This window comes from Jatropha curcas, chromosome 10 (genome assembly GCF_041381405.1).
Source record: "Jatropha curcas cultivar XTBG-Jc1 chromosome 10, XTBG_Jcur_1.0, whole genome shotgun sequence".
Taxonomy (NCBI): domain Eukaryota; kingdom Viridiplantae; phylum Streptophyta; class Magnoliopsida; order Malpighiales; family Euphorbiaceae; genus Jatropha; species Jatropha curcas.
The window spans coordinates 1,307,669-1,328,148 of NC_143160.1; the positions used below are offsets into that span (position 1 = coordinate 1,307,669).

The following is a 20,480-nucleotide window of genomic DNA, read 5'->3' on the forward strand; positions in this document are numbered from 1 at the left end:
TTATATCATAAAAATTTTGATTGCCTTTTCCATAGAAAATAGGAGTTGAGAAAAGATGGGTGCCCCTCATCTTCTTGTACATTAGGAGGGATGTACTCTGTCGAATGGATTTCAGCAGAACGAAATAAACAAACAGAGTTATGAAAAAGAAGGAATTTGAATAGATTTTTATAATTTCATCAAACACTGAGTGTTTGCATTTTAATTATTTTTATTAGGCTAATAATAGCAGAGAAGAGAAAGGAGTGGGCTGTGTACCAACTCCCACTGCTGATGAATAGAAAGGACTAAGAGACGATTACCCCGAAACAAGGACAAAGGAGGGCAACCGAACTCTCCAAGCCCGCTTTGTTTCACTTCAAAACCCTACCCTCAAAATCTCCTCTTCCCTTCTTGGGCTTATTGTAACACACAACACAAGCACAATATCACTGTCTCTCCTTTCTCTGTCCCTGTCTTTCTTGAAAAATCAAAACCAGTACCCACCATGGATGCTTCTGAAGCAACAAATATACTGTGGTCAAAAATCACAAATTTAGACCCAGAAAATGCCTACAAAATCATGGGCTACATCCTTATACAAGGCCTTAGTGATAAGGATTTGTTTTCTTTAGCTTTTGGCTCTGAATCCCTTTTGCAAAGCGTAATTATCAAAGCTAAAACCCAGTTAGGATTTTCTACGAACGCCTTATCCACACCTTCAGCACCGTCCTCTCCTTCACCGCTGAATCCTATTTCAAGACCCAGCAATAGTCACAACCCTTTTTCACAATCTGGTTCTAGAGTTAGTTCTTTTGTTGATTTTGCGAAAAACCCATCTCCACACTCATGGCCTGCTCCATGCTCAGGGTTCACAAACAACAATAGTACTGTTTCCATTAGCCCAAAGTCAAGTCCCTTTCTTTCTTACGACAATATACGTGCTGGTTCTGCTTTAGTGCCTCCATATTCTAAGAATGGTGTTAATGGGAGTGCAGATACTGGCAATAACAACAGTGATTTACTTAATGAGTACCAATTAGATGAATATTTTTCTTTTCTTGATGATCTCTCTCCACAACATGAAGAATTTGTGGATCCAAGGCTTCAGTTGAGTGGTTTTGGTATGAATAATGTGGATAGCCATTTGCATAGGAGGAGATTCTCAGAGAGTGATGCTTGCTTTGGTACTGAAGACGGGGGTTTTGGAATTGGCTACAGACCATGTATGTACTTTGCTAGAGGGTTTTGTAAGAATGGAGACAATTGCAAGTTCGTTCATGGTGGTTTTGGTGGTGATAATATCGGTGAGGTTAGTGCTGGGAGTGCCATTGTGGGATCACCCGGGGAAATGGAGGGTCTTTATTTGCAACAGCATGAAGAAATTATGAGAATGAAGGCTGCACAGCACCAGCAAAGATTGGCTTACAGCAAGTACATGAATTTTCTGTTGCAGCAAGAGAATGACTCCCCGAGGTATTTTGGGAATAATCCACTTCATCTTTTATAGTTTCTGTAAATTTGCCAGCTTGTAGTTTGATGAACTCTCCCTTATTCTGGCATGCATTTATGGTGTTAAATTTTTGAATATATTTTTTCATCTTGAGTTTGTTTTGGTATTGAGTTTTTGATTATTGTTATGGTTGTTTTAGTTATTTTGTTGGTATATGGTCTCAGTGGAGCACTTTAGAGCTTAAAAGTATCCATTTGCCCTTGACCTTTATTTGCTGTATGATGTACAATTTTTTTCTCCTTTTCATTTTTATCCTTCTCTCTGTATTAATGACACTAATTTAAATTGGTAATCACACATTTTTTTTTCCTGTGAATTTTCTCTTGCATGAAAATTTAAAACTGGGGATATCTTTTGTCTTTTGTGTATAGATTCTTATTTTGATATCAATGTTTATCTTTTCTTTGGATGCCACTCCATGGATGACATTCAAGATGACAATCAGCATTTGTTTTGTGTTTTGGCTTGCTATTGGAATTCTGATTTTAGATTGGTTAATGGTGTATTTTGGGGTCTGATGCATTGCAGAATGGGGGCAGCATCAGTTCTTATGGGTGATGAAATTCACAAGTTTGGCCAGTTCCGTTCAGAAAGGAATGACCTTTTGGCAATGGCAATTGAAGAAAAGGCAAACTCAGCTTCCAGGCAGATCTACTTGACATTCCCAGCTGACAGCACTTTCAAAGATGAAGATGTATCAAATTATTTCAGGTACATGATGGCAGTATTTATTTGTCATGAGGATTAAGTCTCATTGTTGCTCTCAGTTTAGTTGCACAATTTTATCAGAGATTGAGGTTAGATGCTGTTTAGGCCAAGGTAGAGGTAGAAAATAACATAACATGTTAAGCCGAAAATGTTTGGCAGCATGTACGTCACCAGTTCCTTCTGAAGGACAATATCAGTGTGAATGTAGGCGTTCCACAACTTATGCTTTCAACATATGATAGAAGCATTATGAAGCTGTCTTCCTATACTATGTAGTTGCCGATTTGATCTTATAATGGATAATACTTATATCCTGCTGTGGGGAAGTTTGTTCACTCGGTTTCCTCTTGAGAATGTTGCTGACAGTTCCAAATTTGTATCCTTATGTCAGGATATGCCTTCCAATTTCAGTTGTACTGCTTGTTTTTCTTGACTATACACTCCATAGCTGCACAGCATGCCGCAAGAGCTTCTCTTAATTTCTATTTTTCCTGTCTCTTGTTCGATTGCTTCAGAACTGCACATAAACTGCCTGTGATAATAATTTTGCTGCTGAGTTGTATGTGTTCTAGTGTCTGGGGATGGATGCGTGCTAGATACTTACAGTTGTCTGGATAACGGAACTAATCTACTTGAAGAAGGCATGTGAAATTTATATATAATACTGTGGATTATAGTGTGTTCTACGGCTATTGTAGATGTAATCTAAGCTGTTTAGGTTGGAGTTTGAAGGGTGCAGTCCCATTATGGTTTTGCTTTTGGACTGTTGTTCAGAATCAAAGACTGACAATAGTAATAATTATTATTTTTGGCTCTTTTAAGAGACTATCTTCTTTAGTGATTAGGGGCATATACATGTGATTTCATATCTCATATTGTTCTTGAGCCATAAGCCATTGACTCAGCTGTTTGAATAATATAATTAATATGGTTTCTTTTTATATGGTTTCAAGCACTTTTGGTCCAGTTCAAGATGTCAGGATTCCATATCAGCAGAAGCGAATGTTCGGATTTGTCACATTCGTCCACTCAGAGACTGTGAAGGTTATATTGTCTCGGGGGAACCCTCATTTTATTTGCAATTCACGTGTGCTTGTTAAGCCATACAAGGAAAAAGGAAAAGTTGCAAACAAGTATGGGATCTTTCCTCTTTATTTTTTTATTTCATTTTCTTCTCACCCCTTCCAGCATTGATGTTTTAATTGCGGATGACATGACATCAGGAGGCAACAACATCTACAACAGCAGCTCATGGATAGGGGTAACTTTTCACCCTGTTCTAGCCCTTCTGCACTTGATCCTAGAGAGCTATATGATCTCCGCCTTGGTGAGTAAAGAGTAAAAACATACATTTTTCTCCAGCATCCAGAAAAATGAAAATGTTCTGCTCCATTTCTTGCATAATTTTTCTATTCAAAGTCCTGTAGAACAATGGAACTCTTTTGATTGAATCTCCCTTCAGGAGCAAGAATGCTCTACAATACACAGGAGATGATGCTAAGAAGAAAGTTGGAGCAGCAGGCTGAACTCCAGCAAGCAATTGAACTCCAAGGGAGAAGGTTGATTAATCTGCAACTTCCAGACCTGAGGGGCGACTATATTCACAATCACCAACGTAGTCTGTCTGCTGGTGCACCAATTTCCTTGCCCCCTCATTCTCCTGTTGATATCAATCTAAATCTTACTTCCAATGTCAAGAATCAGGATGTATTAGAGGGTATGCTAACTTAGTGGTGGTTTTTAGAAATCAGCATGGTACTACTTAGAGTACATCAAGGAAAAAGTAGTTTTGCCTTGGCTAATTTGCTTCTTTTCTGACAGTTGGGGGTAATAACTCATCCACCAGTGCTGCCTCTACTATGGCTGTTGTTGAACAGAACCTTCAGCTTGATGTAAATGCATCTTGCATTCAAAGTAATGGTACAGTCAATGGCAAGGAGGGGAACTTTGACCCTAAAGGATGCGATGCCAATGAGTGGTATGAAATTTCAATCCCCTCAAGTTTTCTCCATCTCAGATGCCCCGAGTGATTCTTATTTGATTGTCAACTTCTGTAGGTTTTCTAGATGTGCCCCCCTTTACATGTCTTTTTTATTTCTCTGATCTTTTGTTTAATTGTTTACAGTGGCACGACCATAATAGAGCATGGTCTTCCTGATAGCCCCTTTGCTTCTCCTGCTAAAAAACTGGGGAATCAAGTTGAGATCTCCCCTCCTTTGGCAGAAGTTAAAAAAAGCACCGAGTTCTATGGCAATTCATCTTCTGAAATTAGCGTGTCAGTGCCCGAAACTTCTAATGGCAACATGGCTTCTCTTTAATAATGTTCAAAATGCTAAGGTGCTTCTTTGCTTTGATTTGCTATATTGCTATAATTCTATTCTCTTACAGTTCCAGGAGTAGGTGCTTAAATCTGATAGATAAGCACTTTGTTTCTGATGTATATACATATATATGTTTTTTGTTTGGATGCAAAGCCAGAGTTATGTAGGTAATAAAGGTTAAGCTTGGACAAAGAGATCGACTTTGCTAGGGTAAGAGATTAATGTGAATCTTGACTTTTCTGTTCCAGACATACAGCTGATGAATCAAATGAATTTTTTTTTATGATGTTGAGCTGTTTTTTTGTTTGTGTATGCAGACAATAGGGCACATACAAAGAAGGTCCTGTAGATGTATAGCAAAATCATACCTTCACCAAATGGTAGATCTGTAGAGAATATCTCAGCAAGATTGCCATGATCATCATCATCGATACAATACTACTAACAGCAAAAGCATATTACATACATAATGGACACATGAACTAATTTGAGTAGGGTTCTCTTTGTTATTACTTTGGCTCTTTTTTTAGGTTGTGTGCTGGACCACAGACTAAATTAGAACTAAAGAATATGACTCTTGGTACAATGTCTAGTATACATCTTTGCTTTATGTCGCCATTCTTTTATAAGATATTACACTTGAGAGAAGTTAACGTATGTGTGGACAAGATTAGAGCTCAAATATACAGCCTCGGCTTGGATGAGAGCAGACCAAGTTTAGAGTTAAAGGAAACAGAAGTATCAACTACCGTGTTGAATATTGTTTTCTTATTATAAAAAAACTATTAACTTTGTTTGCACAGTAATTGTTATCAAAAAAAGATTAATTAACCACTTTGAAATCATCAAATAGGCAAAGTGAAACAAATTAAGTTATATTAGATAAGAAACAGTTGGAGGTGAAATGGGGTATTGTTTTATATGTTCAAGGCATGCTTTAGAGGACTCTTTTGTCTCATTTTATTTTCTTAGGTCCACATGCGGGAAAGGGCAAATCTTGTCACATGGGTGCTGACAGTTTATAAAGATGGTATCAGGGTATCGCACTCCTTTCTCTTTCAGCTCATTGAAATGTATTTTTTTGAATCTGTAGTATATTGATGCTAGGAGTGCTGTTTTCTTATTTGTTTTCAATTTACGGTAGTTCTGCATGTGCTGCATTTGTTGCTTGAAACCCTCTACTCTTTTAGCTGTTGATATTTTGGAGTTCTTTGTGCAAATAGTCATGCATGGTGGTTTTTCTAATACATGTTTCTGTAAAAATGGAATTTGTTTATGATATTTTTTTTTCTGACTCACGTGGTTTCAAATGAGCTACAGAATAGAGAGAGCTCTCTCTTTTTTTTTTCATTTAACTCCTTTCCTAACTACTTAGGATTCGAATTAAAGATCTCTTGATGGGAACGTTTTACCTCAACTATGTCTCCCTGAGGACATTTGTTTATGATATTGCATTTAGGATTTTCAATTAATAATGACTTGCACGTAATTATATAATTGACCCAATTAATTCTCCATGATTGCATATTTGTCCCCATTAATCCCAGTCCTTTTCTCTGAAATATCATTCTTGGATTTTGTCTGTTAAAGTATTTCACCTACTTGTTGAGAAGCACATGGACCACAGTGGTTGACACTGGACTAGTCGATGTCTGTTATATTTTTTACACAGAAATCTTGTCCTTATAATGCATTCACTCTTCTGCCGTTGAGATGTTAACATGTGTTCTCATGTGAAAGGCCAATTTGGTACAACCCCTTGTTTATTTTTGTTTTTTAATCAGTACTTACTTCATCATGTTAAATATGCTGCCTAAATTATTCGGGTTTGTTTGGTTCCAAATTTGAGCAACTCTGATAGGGACTTTATCATAAACCTGAAATTGTGTTTTTGTTATTATAAGGAATTAGGTCTACCTGTGATCCAACATTTATACTCATATCAGCAGAAGCGAATTAAAAATAGGGAAAAATACAATTGGGTCTTTAAATTATGATCAAATTAATATTTAAATTTTCCTACACTTGAGAAATAATTATGACATCCATAGCTTATATTTTATCTTATTATCGGATTCTTCTGAAAGGATCTAATGGTGAGATAGAAGTGACATCATAGTTATTCTTAATACAGAGGGATTTAAGTATTAATTTGAACATAATTTAAGAGTCTCGGTTATATTTTATCGTAAAAAATATAATGATTTTGATAATTTTATGCAAGCAGTATGTTCATGCATATGTTTTGTTTGTCCTGCTTTGGTTTCCTTATAGAGGGGGAATAGAAATGACCAAACCTGTCCAAGTCCATTGCAATTCCTCCCATTGCAGGAGCTTAAAAGTTGCAGCATTAAACATGGCCTTGTAGCTTATTAATTTCAGGTCCCACGAAAATAATTTCCAAGAAACATATCATGTTCGTACCTGAATTGATTTCTAGAGGACTTGTATTCTTTACTCCTATAATCCATTATGAATTTAATAATTCACAATCTACCCTGATAATTTTGCTCCTGATAAGAGTGTACAAGTCCCAAAATGGCAGTGGAATTAAGGGTAAATAAGGAACATGGAAATGAGATAAGGAGGTGGGACAGGTCCAATCAATCAATCAATCTTGACAAGATACATTACAAATTTGGCATCAAAATCAGATTTTTAATTGATGGTCCCATTTGAAAAAGCAAAGTGTTTCCTGTAATTATTAGTATTGTGCCCCAATCCCATCATTATATTTCTAGGTACGGCCCAATCATAAATCCCTAACCATTACCTAAATAATCCCCTAAAATTCAAGCCCATTTTCGGCCCAAACCAAAATTATTCCATATTATCAGCCCAAACCTATCCAGCGTAACCTAACCTAACCTAACCTAACCGTTTATTTATATGAAGCTTCAGAGGAGAAGAAAGTATCTTTCAAGAATACGGGTATTATGGCATGATTCCTAAATCTCTACATAAAAGAAAATCAAAGGTTTGAATGTAAAATTACTTGGAATGATTTGAGAAAGAGAGACATGAATCTATTCATAAAAGTTTGTTTATTAATGAGTTCTGTAAGCAGTACTCTTATTTAGCTCTAAATAGAAGGCCTAATAGCACAATTTAACTAACCAAAGCTAATTTGATATTTAGGTTGTTTATTAGGGAGAAAGACACCGAAATGTTGCTCAATTCCTGCTTCTTTCTGGTTCTCATCGAACAAGGCGAATAAATAAGTCTCTATAGCTTGTCCTGCCTTCTTAGGAGTGCCTTGCTTGACATGACTAATCAGGTTCTTATAGTAAGTTCCTGCATTATCAGGAGTTGCTGCATCTCCTCCTTCAGATGGCCAACCACTTTCTGATACAACAATTTGTAAACTCCCTCCGCCGGACTTTTCAAGAGCAGCGTAAACGGAATCCAATAATGCATCAAACAGATTCTGGTATCCGTATTGACCATCCTGTACTACAACTCCAGGCGAAGTAAACAAGGCATATTCAAGGCTAACGTCTTGTTTATTGTTAATATGGCTAAAGTAAGGGTACACATTCACCAGAAGAGGTGCTCCATTTTTTACCAAGAAATCGATGATCGGCTTTATATATCCACTTGCACTGTCACTAAATATACCATCTGATGGAGGGAATGATTTTCCTATCAGAGTTGTGTCTATTGCAGTGGAAACCTTAATTTGGTTTTGTAAACCAGCTGATGCTATTGCATTTTGGACATTTTGCATTGCTGGTAGAACAAAATTTGCATTTCCATCTCCTGGGTGCACTTCATTTCCAACAGAAACGTAGCGAAATTTGACGTCAGATGCATAGGCGACAATATTGTTCTGCACCCAAGTTGTTGCGGCTGAGGCATCAGAAACTTCTTGGAGCTTGTCATTTGGAACTGCAAGCATAAGTTCTATGTTTGATCCTTTAAGAGCTTGGAGGGTTGCTTCATCTGGATGATAAATTCTCATTCTTCCAATACCGTTTGATTTATAAAGATCAACAACTTCCTGCTGAGGAGGCAAGTTATTGCCATTCATTCCATAACAGACACCTATGGATTGTGCATCTGCAACAAATTGAACAATAGTTCAGTGGACATGAAAATGAAATGAATTCGAACACCAAATAAAACAGTATATACACTTACCTATAACTCCTAGGAGAGAAATCAAAAGCCCAAAAATTAGCATCAGAGGAGTCATGGAGGTGTTGATATAGAATTCTTTGCACTTCCAAGTTATCTTCTATGTTTCCTTATGCCCGTCTCCATACACATATATATAGTAAAAGGGAAGTGCTATCATTTATGGAATTAAGACTAGTGTATGGCCATCAATGAGGACCTTATCCTGCTATTCCCAGTCAATACTCTAGCCATGCCAAAATCTTGTATTCTTCAACAATACAACATCATCATCTGCCTTAACTGGCGGAAGAATTTTCTTTTCCATCTTGGAAAAGAAAATTCTTCAAGTCTGGCGTAGAAACATCTTCTTCTGCGCCTAACCTGAGGTTATCTGTCAAAATTTCCAGTATTGTAAGAATTCTGGCAAGACTGCTATGTCTCCTATGTCAGCAAGTCAAGTGATTAAAAACTGACTATCCATTTTTAACAAGACTGCAAAATCCAATTAGTGGATAATTACCTGCCAATGGTTCGGTTTTATTAAGCAGAAAGACTGTATATAGGTAAGTTTCAGAGCCATGGAGATGTTCTAGCAGCAATAATTGTTTACAGATAAATAGCCAATTGAACAAAATTATTAATTAATCAAATTAAAATATATAGTAATGTTCATGATAAAGGGAGTTTTGATGAACATAGATAGGACGGCTCGAGCTCCAAAATAGACCAGTAGTTCATTAATGGGGTAGCTTTGCCTAACACGGCAATGACCACGCGATTCATAAGTCATTTCTTTTTGTTCTTTTGTTTTCGTTTTCCTTGAGCTCCTGTGACGGGTCGATTACGTTTTTCCTTGACCACGTCATTTTCCTTTGTTATCATACACGTCATTTCTTTGCTCGTAAATGAATAAAAGGAATTAATTTATTTTACTATAAAAAAAAAATAATTTATTTTAATTATTAATTATATAATGTAATAAATATAATTAACAAATTCAAATTCTAATTAAAAAAAAATAGAATTTTCAATCAGAATTCATTTAGAAGATATATTTTTTAACATATTATACTCAATTTTTCATTGGCCCGTCCTTTATTTTTTATTTTTTTTTATCTTTATTCATATATTTATATGAATTTTAATGTGTTTTTTTGTTGGTTTTAAAATGGATTGTACAAAAATTTGATTTGTGAATCTATACTAGGTTCAATTAAACGTGTTATCTTTCTTTATATAATTCGTATATAATCTATTTAATTAAAAGTATTATTCATATCATGTTTGCGTCTAAAATTTCATATAAATGTATTATATGTGTTTGCACAAAATCTTCACAGGCTACCTCCTGTGTCTGAAATATGGAGCAGTTAAATTATATGGACCGTTAAATGGATATGGGTCGAACACCTTGATTTTAAATTTAAAGAGAGCCGGTATTAGACTATTTATAGGCTTGAGGCCTGCCGTTCGAGATGTAATTACTTTTTCAGATTTTTCAGTTCGAGCCTGATCCACGACCCAACCGATAAAAGCCCGAATAACCAAGGATTGGACTTGGATCATAATTTTATGACCCAGCCCAACCTAAGTCCAGTTTATATTAGTTGTTTTTTATATATTATTATATAATGTACATATATCAAAATTATAAATTTTTTTGAGGGGACAAATTATAATATTTGAAAATATACTTATTTATTGAATTCATACACTTCATCTATGTGTCAAGGAATGTAGATATATATATATATATATATATATATATATATAGTAACATTTTTAGAAAATTAATGAACTAATGTCTTGTATTGATGGCAAATATTTTTTGGTGGAATATATTAATCCGTCAAAATTAATTTGTTTCACCAAAAACGAGCAATTGGGTAGCAGAGGGCGAAATCATCATCATCCACAATAGCAGAAGCAAAATCAATCCAGGCAAAATTTATTTATAAATTTTAGTTTGTTTCAATTTAAAATTATCAACTATTAAAAGAATTTTATTTTCTCATAATTCATGTCAATTAAAGAAAATACGCTTTATAAAATCCCATAATTGAAATATATTATTAACCTCAATACCTAAAATTGACCTATTTTAAGTGATTAACAAATAAATAAAAATAATTAAAGTACAATGATTTTTTAGTTTTTGTCATTACCTATTAAATATGATCAAAGCAAATAATGGAAACCAAAATTTATATTTTTGATAAACCAAATTATGTATAAAAAAACAAGAATATGAAATTATTGTTAACAAATGATAATAATAATAATAATAATAATAATAATAATAATAAAACTAAACTTTAATGGAAATGACAATTGCAGGATCAAACACATGACAATGGTGAAAAGGGAGCCCCCGTGAAACAGCGACCCTTCTTCTCTATCTCTTTAATCTTTCATTTATCTCCGTTCCTTCAAATCAAAGGAACAGATAGCCATTAGCCATGTACACATTGCGTATTGCATATACATGTCGTTGAAATCTCTTTCTCTCAATTATTCAAACCAAACCCCACACCTTTATTTATTACGCCCAATCATTATCCCATTCACAATCTCTTGTTCGATCACCACATTCTCTCCGCCGTCTGATTTCATGACTCCCGCATTGACATGTCGCCGGCGATTTTAGACGCCGGTGTTTCCTTTCAAAACCCTAATCTCAACGGTCAGATTTCTCATCCTCTGTTGTTGTCTTTTTTTGCTTCTTATTTAAATTTGATTTCTCAAACGGAACAGCCACGAGTGCAGAGATTCTTCGTCAACAACATGAATCCATCAAATTTTGGTGATTTAAATTCTGGATTTTCGAATTCGAGCGGAAATGGCCAGAGTTTGAGCTTTAACTCGCCTTCTATTACGCGATCATCATCGGGAAAGCATCATTCTAGGCCGAGAATGCTGAAAGTTAGAAGGCAATCGAGTTCCCAGAATTTGAAATCCGCAGCTGATGTAACAGGTCTAGGATTCAATCCCTTTGCACCTGTTTCGAATCCTGTTCAGCAGGATGTTTCGAGTTCTGGTGAATTCGGGTTTGGCAAAGGTGGAAACGAGGCATTTGCTTTTGAAGCCACGAAGAGTAAATCAGGTAGGAATTCATATTCCGGGCAGTGGAATGTCGAAAGCGAAGTCATTGAACAAATGAAAAATGTGAGAATTGGAACTGGAAATGTATTTCTGAACAATAAATTAAATGCAAGTGATAGAAGTGATTTTGTGTTTGGGAGTGATCAGAATAAGAGTTTTGGTATTGATGATAACATGAAGAAGTTGACCATTGATGATAATGAGATTGGTAAGGTTGTTGATGAAAGGACCAAATTAATGGGAAATGATAATGCCAAATTTGGGTTTAGAAGTGGTGCCAATGCGCCTTCGTACATTGGGAAAAGTGTGGAATCAAGGCTACCAGAAGAGCTGAAGAAGAAATTGAATATCAAAGAGACAGAAGATTTCAATGGAGGTACTGGTACCTCCAGGGCGCGTGATTTGAAAGAATCTGGGTGCAAAAGTGGTGCTGAAGTTGAAGATGCATTTACTGAAAGCTTGGAGAATACACTTCCGGATCAGATTAAGAATTTGAATGTCAAGGGCTCTGCGGATGTTAATGACATTGATAATAAGACCTGTGAGAAAAATAGTTTTGCTTTTGGAAAGATGGAAGGGACCAGGAGTTATGAGCGTGCAGAAAGAGAGAATATACTATCTAGCGAGATGGAGAATAAGTTGAATATTAGAAATCAAATGGCAGGATCTTCTGTTCAAACAGACATGGAATTTACTTCTCCTGCAGATTTTGGAAAGGATATGCAAACTGGAAATGGGGGCGATAAGAACTTTCAGGATTTTGGTGATACTTTTCCCACGGAATTTGCTTCTAGGGGAGGAATACATGGTAAGGAAGCAACTGGTAGTCAATTTCCTATAGATCAACCAAAATTTGAAGCACAACCAAGTGGAGTTGCTGGACCATCTACTGCATTCTCATCTGGCGGCTTTGCTGGTGGATATCCTTTTGGTTTGCCACCAATGGGTAGAGCAGAGAAAAGGGATGGGTTTATTTTTACAAGCAAGCAAGATGCTTCTGGGTCACCCTTCGTTGAATTCAAAACACCAAATGTAAAAGGAAATGTATTCGGTGGCTTCAATCAGAAAGTGGAAGTCAGTGCGAAATTTAAAGATTCCAAAGTAAAGAAAACAAAGGGAAAATCGAAGCAACCTACCAAAGTCCATCTATGGCCTGGACAAGATTTTGTTTCAAGGGAAAGTATTTATCGTGAAATCCCAGAGGTTTCTGAATCTTACTCACCTATGGATGTTTCACCGTATCAGGAAATGTTATCTGATACTCAGTTTTCCAGGGAAACTTCTGTTGCCTCGGAAGAGTCTTTCAGTCTTGACAACCAATGTCCATCAACTGATTCAAAACCAACTGCTTTGGATGATGCAATAGATGAAGAATTGGCTGTTGCAACCCAAAAAATGGATATAAACGAGGAGGATGTGAAATTCAGAAGAATGAAAAAGGAAGGTTCTGATTATCATTCTGACAGAAGTATTGGTGCTGAAAATCCTCGAGAAGAGTCCATATCCGGGGCTGAAACAGAAAGCTTTAAATCTGCAAATGAGGAAATAGACTTTGTCAATGATATTATGGTTACTTCTGCAGAAAATGAAGCCAGTTCAAGCACAAATGTAGAGAGGCAAGATATTGATGTCAGTACTCAATTTGGTTCTCCTAGATGTTCAGAGGATGTAGGTGGATCAGGTTTCACTTTTGCTGCTTCATCTGCTGCTCAAGCATCATCAAAACATCATCATAAAATGAAGAATTGGGCTAAAGTTGGTCGCAGTTCCTTTAATTCCAGCCTAAATGTGAAAGTTACGCGTTCGTCATCTTCTTCACAGTTGACTTCATCCTCTGGATCTTCATTGCCTTCATCCCCATCCCTAGGCAAGAAAGTAGGCCTATCCACTCCATTCCACATGGTTGGAGATAATTTGGAGGTCCTTAGAGGACAGGAGATGAAGCAAGAGTCTGATTTGATTTCAGCTGCATCTATTGCAGCTCAGGAAGCATGTGAGAAGTGGCGATTAAGGTAACAATACTACAGCGTGACTTCATCTCATTTGTTCTGATTCTGAAATATTCTCTTATTATCTTGCCACATTATATTGGATATTTGTTGTGCTCATTGTTGTGTGAGCTTTGAGTCCATCATGTCTTCTAACCATTTATTTTAGGGGTAACCAAGCATATACACGCGGGGATTTGTCTAAAGCAGAGGATTTTTACACACTAGGGATTAATTGTATTTCTAAGAGTGAGACATCCAGAAGTACTCTCAGGGCATTGATGTTGTGCTATAGCAACCGTGCAGCAACACGTATGTCTCAAGGAAGAATGAGGGATGCACTAGGAGATTGTAAGATGGCTGCTGAAATTGATCCCACTTTTCTCAGGGTGCAAGTTAGAGCTGCAAAGTAAGGCTCTATTTGTTGCTTTTTCCTGTTCCTTGACATGGAGTAGGTTGATCATTCTGTTGTGTTTACTTTTGCACCACATAAGTGTTAGTTTACTGTTGTTGCACTTGTTTCCTGCTTAAGGGATTTGTAAATACATGTTATTATACTGTTTTTATCATCTAATTTCATTCTTTTGTAAATCATACATTATTTTACACCCCCCCCCCTCCTTTGTCTTTTTATGTTGTTAAGTTGGCTCTATTGAGTTGCCTTAGTGTACCATCAAGTAGTAAATTCTGTTCTTAAATGAATTGATGGGTGGTTTTGTAGTTATATTTATCTCAGTTTTTGGCTATAACAACTTGGGGTCTGCTGGCTTTGTTGTTTTAGATCTTATTGATGAAAGGACCATCTTAAAATGTTGATTAAAGTCAATTTGTTTTGAGGTAGATTTGACATAACTTGGGCATAAAAATTCCAAAATAGCCAAGTAACAGTTTCAAACTGATTTTATGACATTTAAGTTTTTGGTAAAGCAGTTCGAACCTTAATGCTAATCACAGAATTATATTTTCATGCTTCTCCATTTGCCTTTGTGTGATCTTTTTGAATGGCATCATTCTGCAATGTTCAATCCTGGTTTATTTAACATTGACCAAGTATTATTTCTTGTGAAGTTGTTATCTGGCCCTAGGGGAAGTTGAAGATGCATTACTGTATTTCAAGAAGTGCTTGCAGTTAGGAAGTGATGTTTGTGTGGACCGAAAAATTGCAGTAGAAGCATCTGAGGGATTGCAAAAGGCTCAGGTACTCTTTCCTCTTGCAAAAATGATTAATTGCTTTACATGCATGTTTGAACTTCTGAAGAGAAACTTTTATTTCCTTTTGTTTTGTGCTGATTTCTATTTTTCTAACTGTCAGAAAGTGTCGGAATGCTTGCTTCGCTCTGCTGATCTTTTGCAAAGGAAAACATACAACGATGCAGAGAGTGCTTTGGAACTAATCACAGAGGCTTTGGTTATAAGTCCATACTCGGAGAAATTAATTGAAATGAAAGCAACAGCACTTTTCGTGGTTTGTATTTGTTCTATTGATGCTAGGAAACTTCCATTGTGAATTTAAGACTATTGGTCTTCTTTAGAATCTGTTACACAACAAAATATAGTCAAAACTATGTTAACTTCTATGTTATCTGCAGCTGCGAAAGTTTGAAGAAGTTATTCAGCTGTGTGAGCAGACTTTTCATTCAACTGAAAAGCACTCTCCTCCAATTGGTGCCAATTACCAGTCAACAGGTTTGGATGGCACTGAATTTATGGAGGACTCCTCCTTTAGTCTTTGGAAGTGCCAGCTCATTTTCAAATCCCACTTCTACCTTGGAAGGCTGGAGGATGCTATTAGTTCACTAGAAAAGCAAGAACATCTGATTGCAAAGAGGTAACTCATTTTCCCTGCCCATGTCAACTTTGGTATTTATTTTCAAATATGATAAAGTGTTTTTTGATCCTGATTTGCCCAGGAACGATAGCAAGATGATGGAATCAATGATTCCTTTAGCTTCCATTGTACGAGAACTCTTACGCCATAAGGTATGGGGTTGCTTGTTAATTTTTTTTATGAATGGTATAGGTCATGGCATACAACATCTGTTCAACATTTTTTTTGGAAGAATATTAGATGGAACATAGTCCTGTTTTATCATTAGGTTCTTTATTTTAATCATTATTAGTTTCTACACAGATATCAAACTAAGTGCTACAATATAAAAGCGCTTCATTTTAACCAGGTGAAGAAAGTATTTAATCAGTCCAATTGTTAAGAAGACATTTAGGGATTGATAAATCTGATTAAAAAGAAAGATGAGGAGGCAGTATCTTTGAGAAATGTAACCATTTGAGGGAGATTGTCCCAACTTCTTTTGAATTAGATGGTGTAAAAATTCCTACTTGATACCTTCAGAACAATCCCAAGAGGTAATTTTTTGTATCACATAATCATATTTAGCCAATACATATTTTGTGTCAAAGAAGACAAATTCAGCCCTATTAGATTGTTTGTCATATGTTTAATATTATTGTTTTAACAGTTGTAATATCCTCACACTGAAGACCTTTTATATCACAAGGTAGCTTGACTTTCTACATGGGATTGAATTGGTGGATTCTAGGGTCCTATAGAGAAACATAGGATTTTAATCAGTTAAAAGAGAAATTATGAGACTACATAAACACATATGGATGCCATCTCTGTTTATCCTCAACACTTGTTTATTCAGGCTTCATCTTCCCGATATGCTTGGGTTACTGCACCAGAAGCAGAAAGAACTTTCATGGTTTTATGGTCTTTTTGTATGAATGTTTTTTGTTATTCTTACATGTAGGCTGCAGGAAATGAAGCATTCCAAGCAGGAAGACATTCAGAAGCGATTGAACATTACACTGCTGCGCTGTCATGTAATGTAGAGTCACGTCCTTTTGCGGCTATTTGTTTTTGCAATCGAGCTGCTGCATACAAAGCATTAGGCCAAATTACTGATGCTATTGCAGACTGCAGCCTAGCAATAGCTCTTGATGGAAAGTATCTAAAGGTTTTCCTCTGAACCAATGCCTTATTTTTTTCTTTGACTCTGTTACTGAACCTTTTGGCTGTTAAGTTATGGACTAGAGAACTATGGTCTCACTTCTTGATGGTGTGTAAACCTGCTAATATTTCATATTTTAAAACCATTAATTTTGAATAAGCAAGTTAACTCGGTGGTAGGGTAAGTTTATTTAAAATTAGATTACAGAAAGACTATGCAACATATAATGCTTTTTTTTTGAATCGTGTGCATAAGTACTATGCTTTCATCACTTAATTGTTAATAGTGCTTAATTGTTTGACAAATGTTCTTGGTTAAAACCTTAAATGTTTTAAATGGAGGCTTATAATATTCTCTTAAAGCAAAGTGTCTAACATGCTGTTATGTCGGAACTGAAAGCATAAATCTTTGGAGGCCAGTAACTACAAGATATATGTTGAAGCTTATAAATTATACTTGGTTAGTCAAACTGATTCTTTCCTCGTATGTAATGTTTGATGCTTAAAATAGGCAATTTCTAGACGAGCCACTTTATATGAGATGATTAGGGATTATGGACAAGCAGCCAGTGATCTTCAGAGACTTGTAGCTTTCCTCACTAAGCAAGTAGAGGAGAAGAACAATCAGCATGGATCGTCTGATAGACTGGGAAACTTGGCAAATGATCTTAGACAAGCTCGCATGCGTCTTGGGACAATTGAAGAAGAAGCCAGAAAGGATATCCCTCTGAATATGTACCTCATTTTGTAAGTCATCTTTCTTCTAGGAAGTTACATACTTTCTGCACTCTTTCTGATGCCTATCAGTTTTAATGATGACTTTATAGAAGAACCTCAAACTCATTTTACAATTCAAAATTGTTTGCAGGGGAGTTGAACCTTCTGCTTCAACATCTGAAATTAAGAAGGCGTATCGGAAAGCTGCACTTAGGCACCATCCTGACAAGGTTTCTTCATATTCTGCTTTAGCCATGTCTTACTATGGTTTGCTGTGTTGACAAACTGTTATTGATGTAGGCTGGTCAGTCCTTGGCGAGGAGTGAGAATGTAGATGATGGGCTCTGGAAGGAGATAGGAGAAGAAATTCACAAGCACGCAGACAGACTCTTTAAAATGATCGGGGAGGCATATGCAGTACTTTCGGACCCTACCAAGGTCTTAGATGTTATTTTAATGCAACTTATTGTTAATGTTTTGTATTCATTTATTCCCTCAAATTTGTTCATATTTGTCTTTTTCTAGACCTATTGATAACTCCACTGGCCCAACCTGCAAAAAAATTGAAGGCTTGGACATCTGTGAAAAACATTTTTTTTTTTTTTTATTTCTATATGATGTTAAGACAATTTTTTTGGTGAGAATCAGAATCAGCTTCCCGTGGAGTTCAAGACTCAAACAAATTGAGCATCTAAGCAAGTACCCTATGCTGATGTAGACTATAGAAACAAATTACACTTGCTAGTTGCTATTTTATAGATTCTTTACTTTGTATCATTCATGTAAGCAATGCCCTTGCTTACATTTTTATGCAAATTTCTGCACTTCACTACAGCCTTCTTCAAATGCTTTAGAGGATAAAAAATTGCTCTAAGGTTGTTCACTTGGATCAGTTAACTTGTTCCCTTCTTATTTTAGATCAGTAGACCCGTTTCTCTTTCCTTCGCATGTTTTCTGTTCATATCATCTCTCTCTTTTAGATTGATAACAAACCCTTTAAACGTACTGATTAAAAACCCAGCTTTTAGATACATACATAATGAATAATTTCCCGTTACCTTTTCCATGGTGCCTTTCTTTTGTAGAATAAGCTTTTTACTTAGCTGTACAAACTGTTAAATTTTAGTTCTTTTATTATTCTATGAGAAAATTTGATATTTATTCCCCTTAACATGTTTTTACAGCGCTCACAGTATGATCTTGAAGAAGAAATGAGGACTGCTCAAAAGAAACACAATGTAAGCGGTGCATACAGAACATACACAGATACCCAGAACTATCAATTTGATAGAAGTGGTGGCCCTAGGAGACAATGGAGAGAGGTTTGGAGATCGTACGGTGGTAGGTAACTGACCCTAGGAGACAACCGAAAGGCCAGCTGCTTCGTCCAACAGATTTGATTATGGTTGTGTCTGCTTCCTTGATAAGAATCTCCATTTTTCAGAGTGACAGTAGTTTTGCACAATGAGAACTTCAAAATTTCTGACAAAAGTTAAGCAGATGACGGGTTTGATTGTTTCGCTGCTATCTGTATGTTGCTTCAATTCAGAGGGCTAGCAGATGTGAGATTGCTTTAGCTACTTTGAGAATAATGTCTTTACAGGGAGATAGAGTTCCTTGAATGGCTGAAAGCTGGGGTGAAAATCATGGTTTCTCACACATAAAGGATTTGTTTTTTTTTTTTTTTTTTTTTTTCCAAATGGTTGGGGCAGAGGGATTCCGACTTGGGTTTATTGCATGTTTGTATATCCACTCGTCTGAAAGAAGAAAGTTACTATTTTTGAGAGTTGATGGAGGTGATGTAATCTCGTGTGTGGCAAATTGTGAGTTTGAAGAGTTCTCTTTTAGACTGGGGAAGAGAAGGGAAAAAAAAAAAACGAAAAAAGGAATAGGAAAGGCCTTTTTTTTTTTTTTTTTTTTTTTGTTTTTGTTCACGAGATATGAGAAAGTCATTGCTAATTGAGGTGTGTAAATGTATCGGCGACTTGTACAGATAAAATATAAACAATGCAATCAAGAAATCTCATATTTCTAATATTTTAATTTGATTCATTCATTTGTAAACGAAACAATACTATCTATAAATCAATTGCAATTTCTTTGGATGAAATTCAGATTTTAAGCTGCTGAAAGATTTATCTCCATGGTAGCATACATGCAATGGTCTATAGCTTCTCTTTTTTCTTTTTTTTTTTTATTTTTTATTTTTTGTAATTTGGACTTTTCTCCTACTGTGACAGAGACGTTAGAAAAAGAAACCCAAAAAAAAAAAAAAAAACAAGAGTAAACGCCTGTACTATAAAAGCCTACGCCCATACTACCATTATATAATTATTACTAGTTCATGCCCTAGTTACTCTTGCTTTATATCCTTGACGCCTTGAATTCAAATGTCCTGAAGTGGAAGATCCATTTTCACCCTGATAATAATTCTCTATGCTCTTGTAATTTCTTGGCAGATAATCACCATCAGAGGTCCCTTTATCTCCTACGATCATACCAATTAACAAGACAGGCTTATTCCAATCCTGAAAATCTATATCCCATCCTGTTGGCTTTATATCTTTCAACAGAACACGATCCTTCTCCGTCTCTTTTTCATAATCTCGAACTTGGTAGATGCGAGCTTTTTCCAAGTCCAACAAAAGCTGAGAGTCAAGTTTAGCCGTCCAATCTATCCGATCAATGTAAATATCTGGACTTGGTAGAGGTGTTTTGAATGGCAGGCCACCGTTCTTTGCCCAGAACCGACTCTTGGCGTTGTAAAAGGACTCTTTGCCTGCAGAATCATCCCATTCCATGATTTTGGTAAATTCTGAAGCGTATTTCTTTGCTCGAAGGAAGTCTTGCCACCGAATTCCTCCCACCGCGAAGCAGAATTGTTTCTCCCATGCAGGAATTGGTCTTGTGTTGTTCTTTTCTCGTTGCTGTTGTTGATGATGTTGGCGCCTCGGAAAGTATGGCATGGTCGCAAAGAACAGAGAGTAGAGTTCAGAGTTGTACTTAGTAAGTAGGAGCTGATTGAAGTTTATGCTGTATTTATAAAGACGGGATTGGCGGTG

At 36.1% G+C, this 20,480-nt stretch overlaps 3 protein-coding genes across 6 annotated transcripts; 2 read left to right on the forward strand and 1 right to left on the reverse strand.

Moving 5' to 3' along the window:
* On the forward strand, positions 1 to 5,131 carry LOC105648308 (zinc finger CCCH domain-containing protein 55). Of its 3 annotated transcripts, none has more exons than XM_012234653.3 (9): positions 1 to 1,455; positions 2,021 to 2,203; positions 3,154 to 3,333; positions 3,424 to 3,527; positions 3,663 to 3,917; positions 4,022 to 4,178; positions 4,326 to 4,537; positions 4,675 to 4,731; positions 4,839 to 5,131. In XM_012234653.3, the coding sequence occupies exons 1-7, from the start codon at positions 488 to 490 to the stop codon at positions 4,516 to 4,518; spliced, it is 2,040 nt and encodes a 679-aa protein (XP_012090043.1). In that variant the 5' UTR covers positions 1 to 487; the 3' UTR covers positions 4,519 to 4,537; positions 4,675 to 4,731; positions 4,839 to 5,131. The 3 variants fall into 3 exon arrangements, with proteins under 3 accessions (XP_012090043.1, XP_020540734.1, XP_012090042.1); XM_020685075.2 differs by having other exon boundaries at positions 4,679 to 4,731; XM_012234652.4 differs by having other exon boundaries at positions 4,326 to 4,731.
* Positions 5,132 to 7,548: 2,417 nt separating this feature from the next.
* On the reverse strand, positions 7,549 to 9,245 carry LOC105648309 (glucan endo-1,3-beta-glucosidase). Its single transcript, XM_012234654.4, has 2 exons — positions 8,662 to 9,245; positions 7,549 to 8,580 (listed from the first exon to the last, which is right to left on the reverse strand). The coding sequence occupies exons 1-2, from the start codon at positions 8,714 to 8,716 to the stop codon at positions 7,634 to 7,636; spliced, it is 1,002 nt and encodes a 333-aa protein (XP_012090044.1). The 5' UTR covers positions 8,717 to 9,245; the 3' UTR covers positions 7,549 to 7,633.
* Positions 9,246 to 10,975: 1,730 nt separating this feature from the next.
* On the forward strand, positions 10,976 to 19,455 carry TPR16 (Heat shock protein DnaJ with tetratricopeptide repeat-containing protein). 2 transcript variants are annotated; one of them, XM_012234657.4, is made up of 12 exons: positions 10,976 to 11,323; positions 11,407 to 13,754; positions 13,900 to 14,139; positions 14,799 to 14,928; positions 15,043 to 15,195; positions 15,320 to 15,558; positions 15,641 to 15,710; positions 16,502 to 16,708; positions 17,213 to 17,448; positions 17,570 to 17,648; positions 17,719 to 17,856; positions 18,603 to 19,455. In XM_012234657.4, exons 2-12 carry the CDS (start codon positions 11,425 to 11,427, stop codon positions 18,765 to 18,767), a joined length of 3,987 nt encoding a protein of 1,328 aa, XP_012090047.1. In that variant the 5' UTR covers positions 10,976 to 11,323; positions 11,407 to 11,424; the 3' UTR covers positions 18,768 to 19,455. The 2 variants fall into 2 exon arrangements, with proteins under 2 accessions (XP_012090047.1, XP_012090045.1); XM_012234655.4 differs by having other exon boundaries at positions 10,976 to 13,754.
* Positions 19,456 to 20,480: the final 1,025 nt, after the last annotated feature.

Coding starts and splice junctions, on each gene's coding strand:
- LOC105648308 (XM_012234652.4), top strand. CDS start 488: ATGGATGCTTCTGAAGCAACAAATATACTGTGGTCAAAAATCACAAAT. Junction 1,456..2,020: donor CAAGAGAATGACTCCCCGAG/GTATTTTGGGAA, acceptor GATGCATTGCAG/AATGGGGGCAGCATCAGTTC. Junction 2,204..3,153: donor GATGTATCAAATTATTTCAG/GTACATGATGGC, acceptor TATGGTTTCAAG/CACTTTTGGTCCAGTTCAAG.
- LOC105648309 (XM_012234654.4), bottom strand. CDS start 8,716: ATGACTCCTCTGATGCTAATTTTTGGGCTTTTGATTTCTCTCCTAGGA. Junction 8,581..8,661: donor TTCTCTCCTAGGAGTTATAG/GTAAGTGTATAT, acceptor AATTTGTTGCAG/ATGCACAATCCATAGGTGTC.
- TPR16 (XM_012234655.4), top strand. CDS start 11,269: ATGTCGCCGGCGATTTTAGACGCCGGTGTTTCCTTTCAAAACCCTAAT. Junction 17,449..17,569: donor CTGAATATGTACCTCATTTT/GTAAGTCATCTT, acceptor AATTGTTTGCAG/GGGAGTTGAACCTTCTGCTT. Junction 17,857..18,602: donor TACTTTCGGACCCTACCAAG/GTCTTAGATGTT, acceptor ATGTTTTTACAG/CGCTCACAGTATGATCTTGA.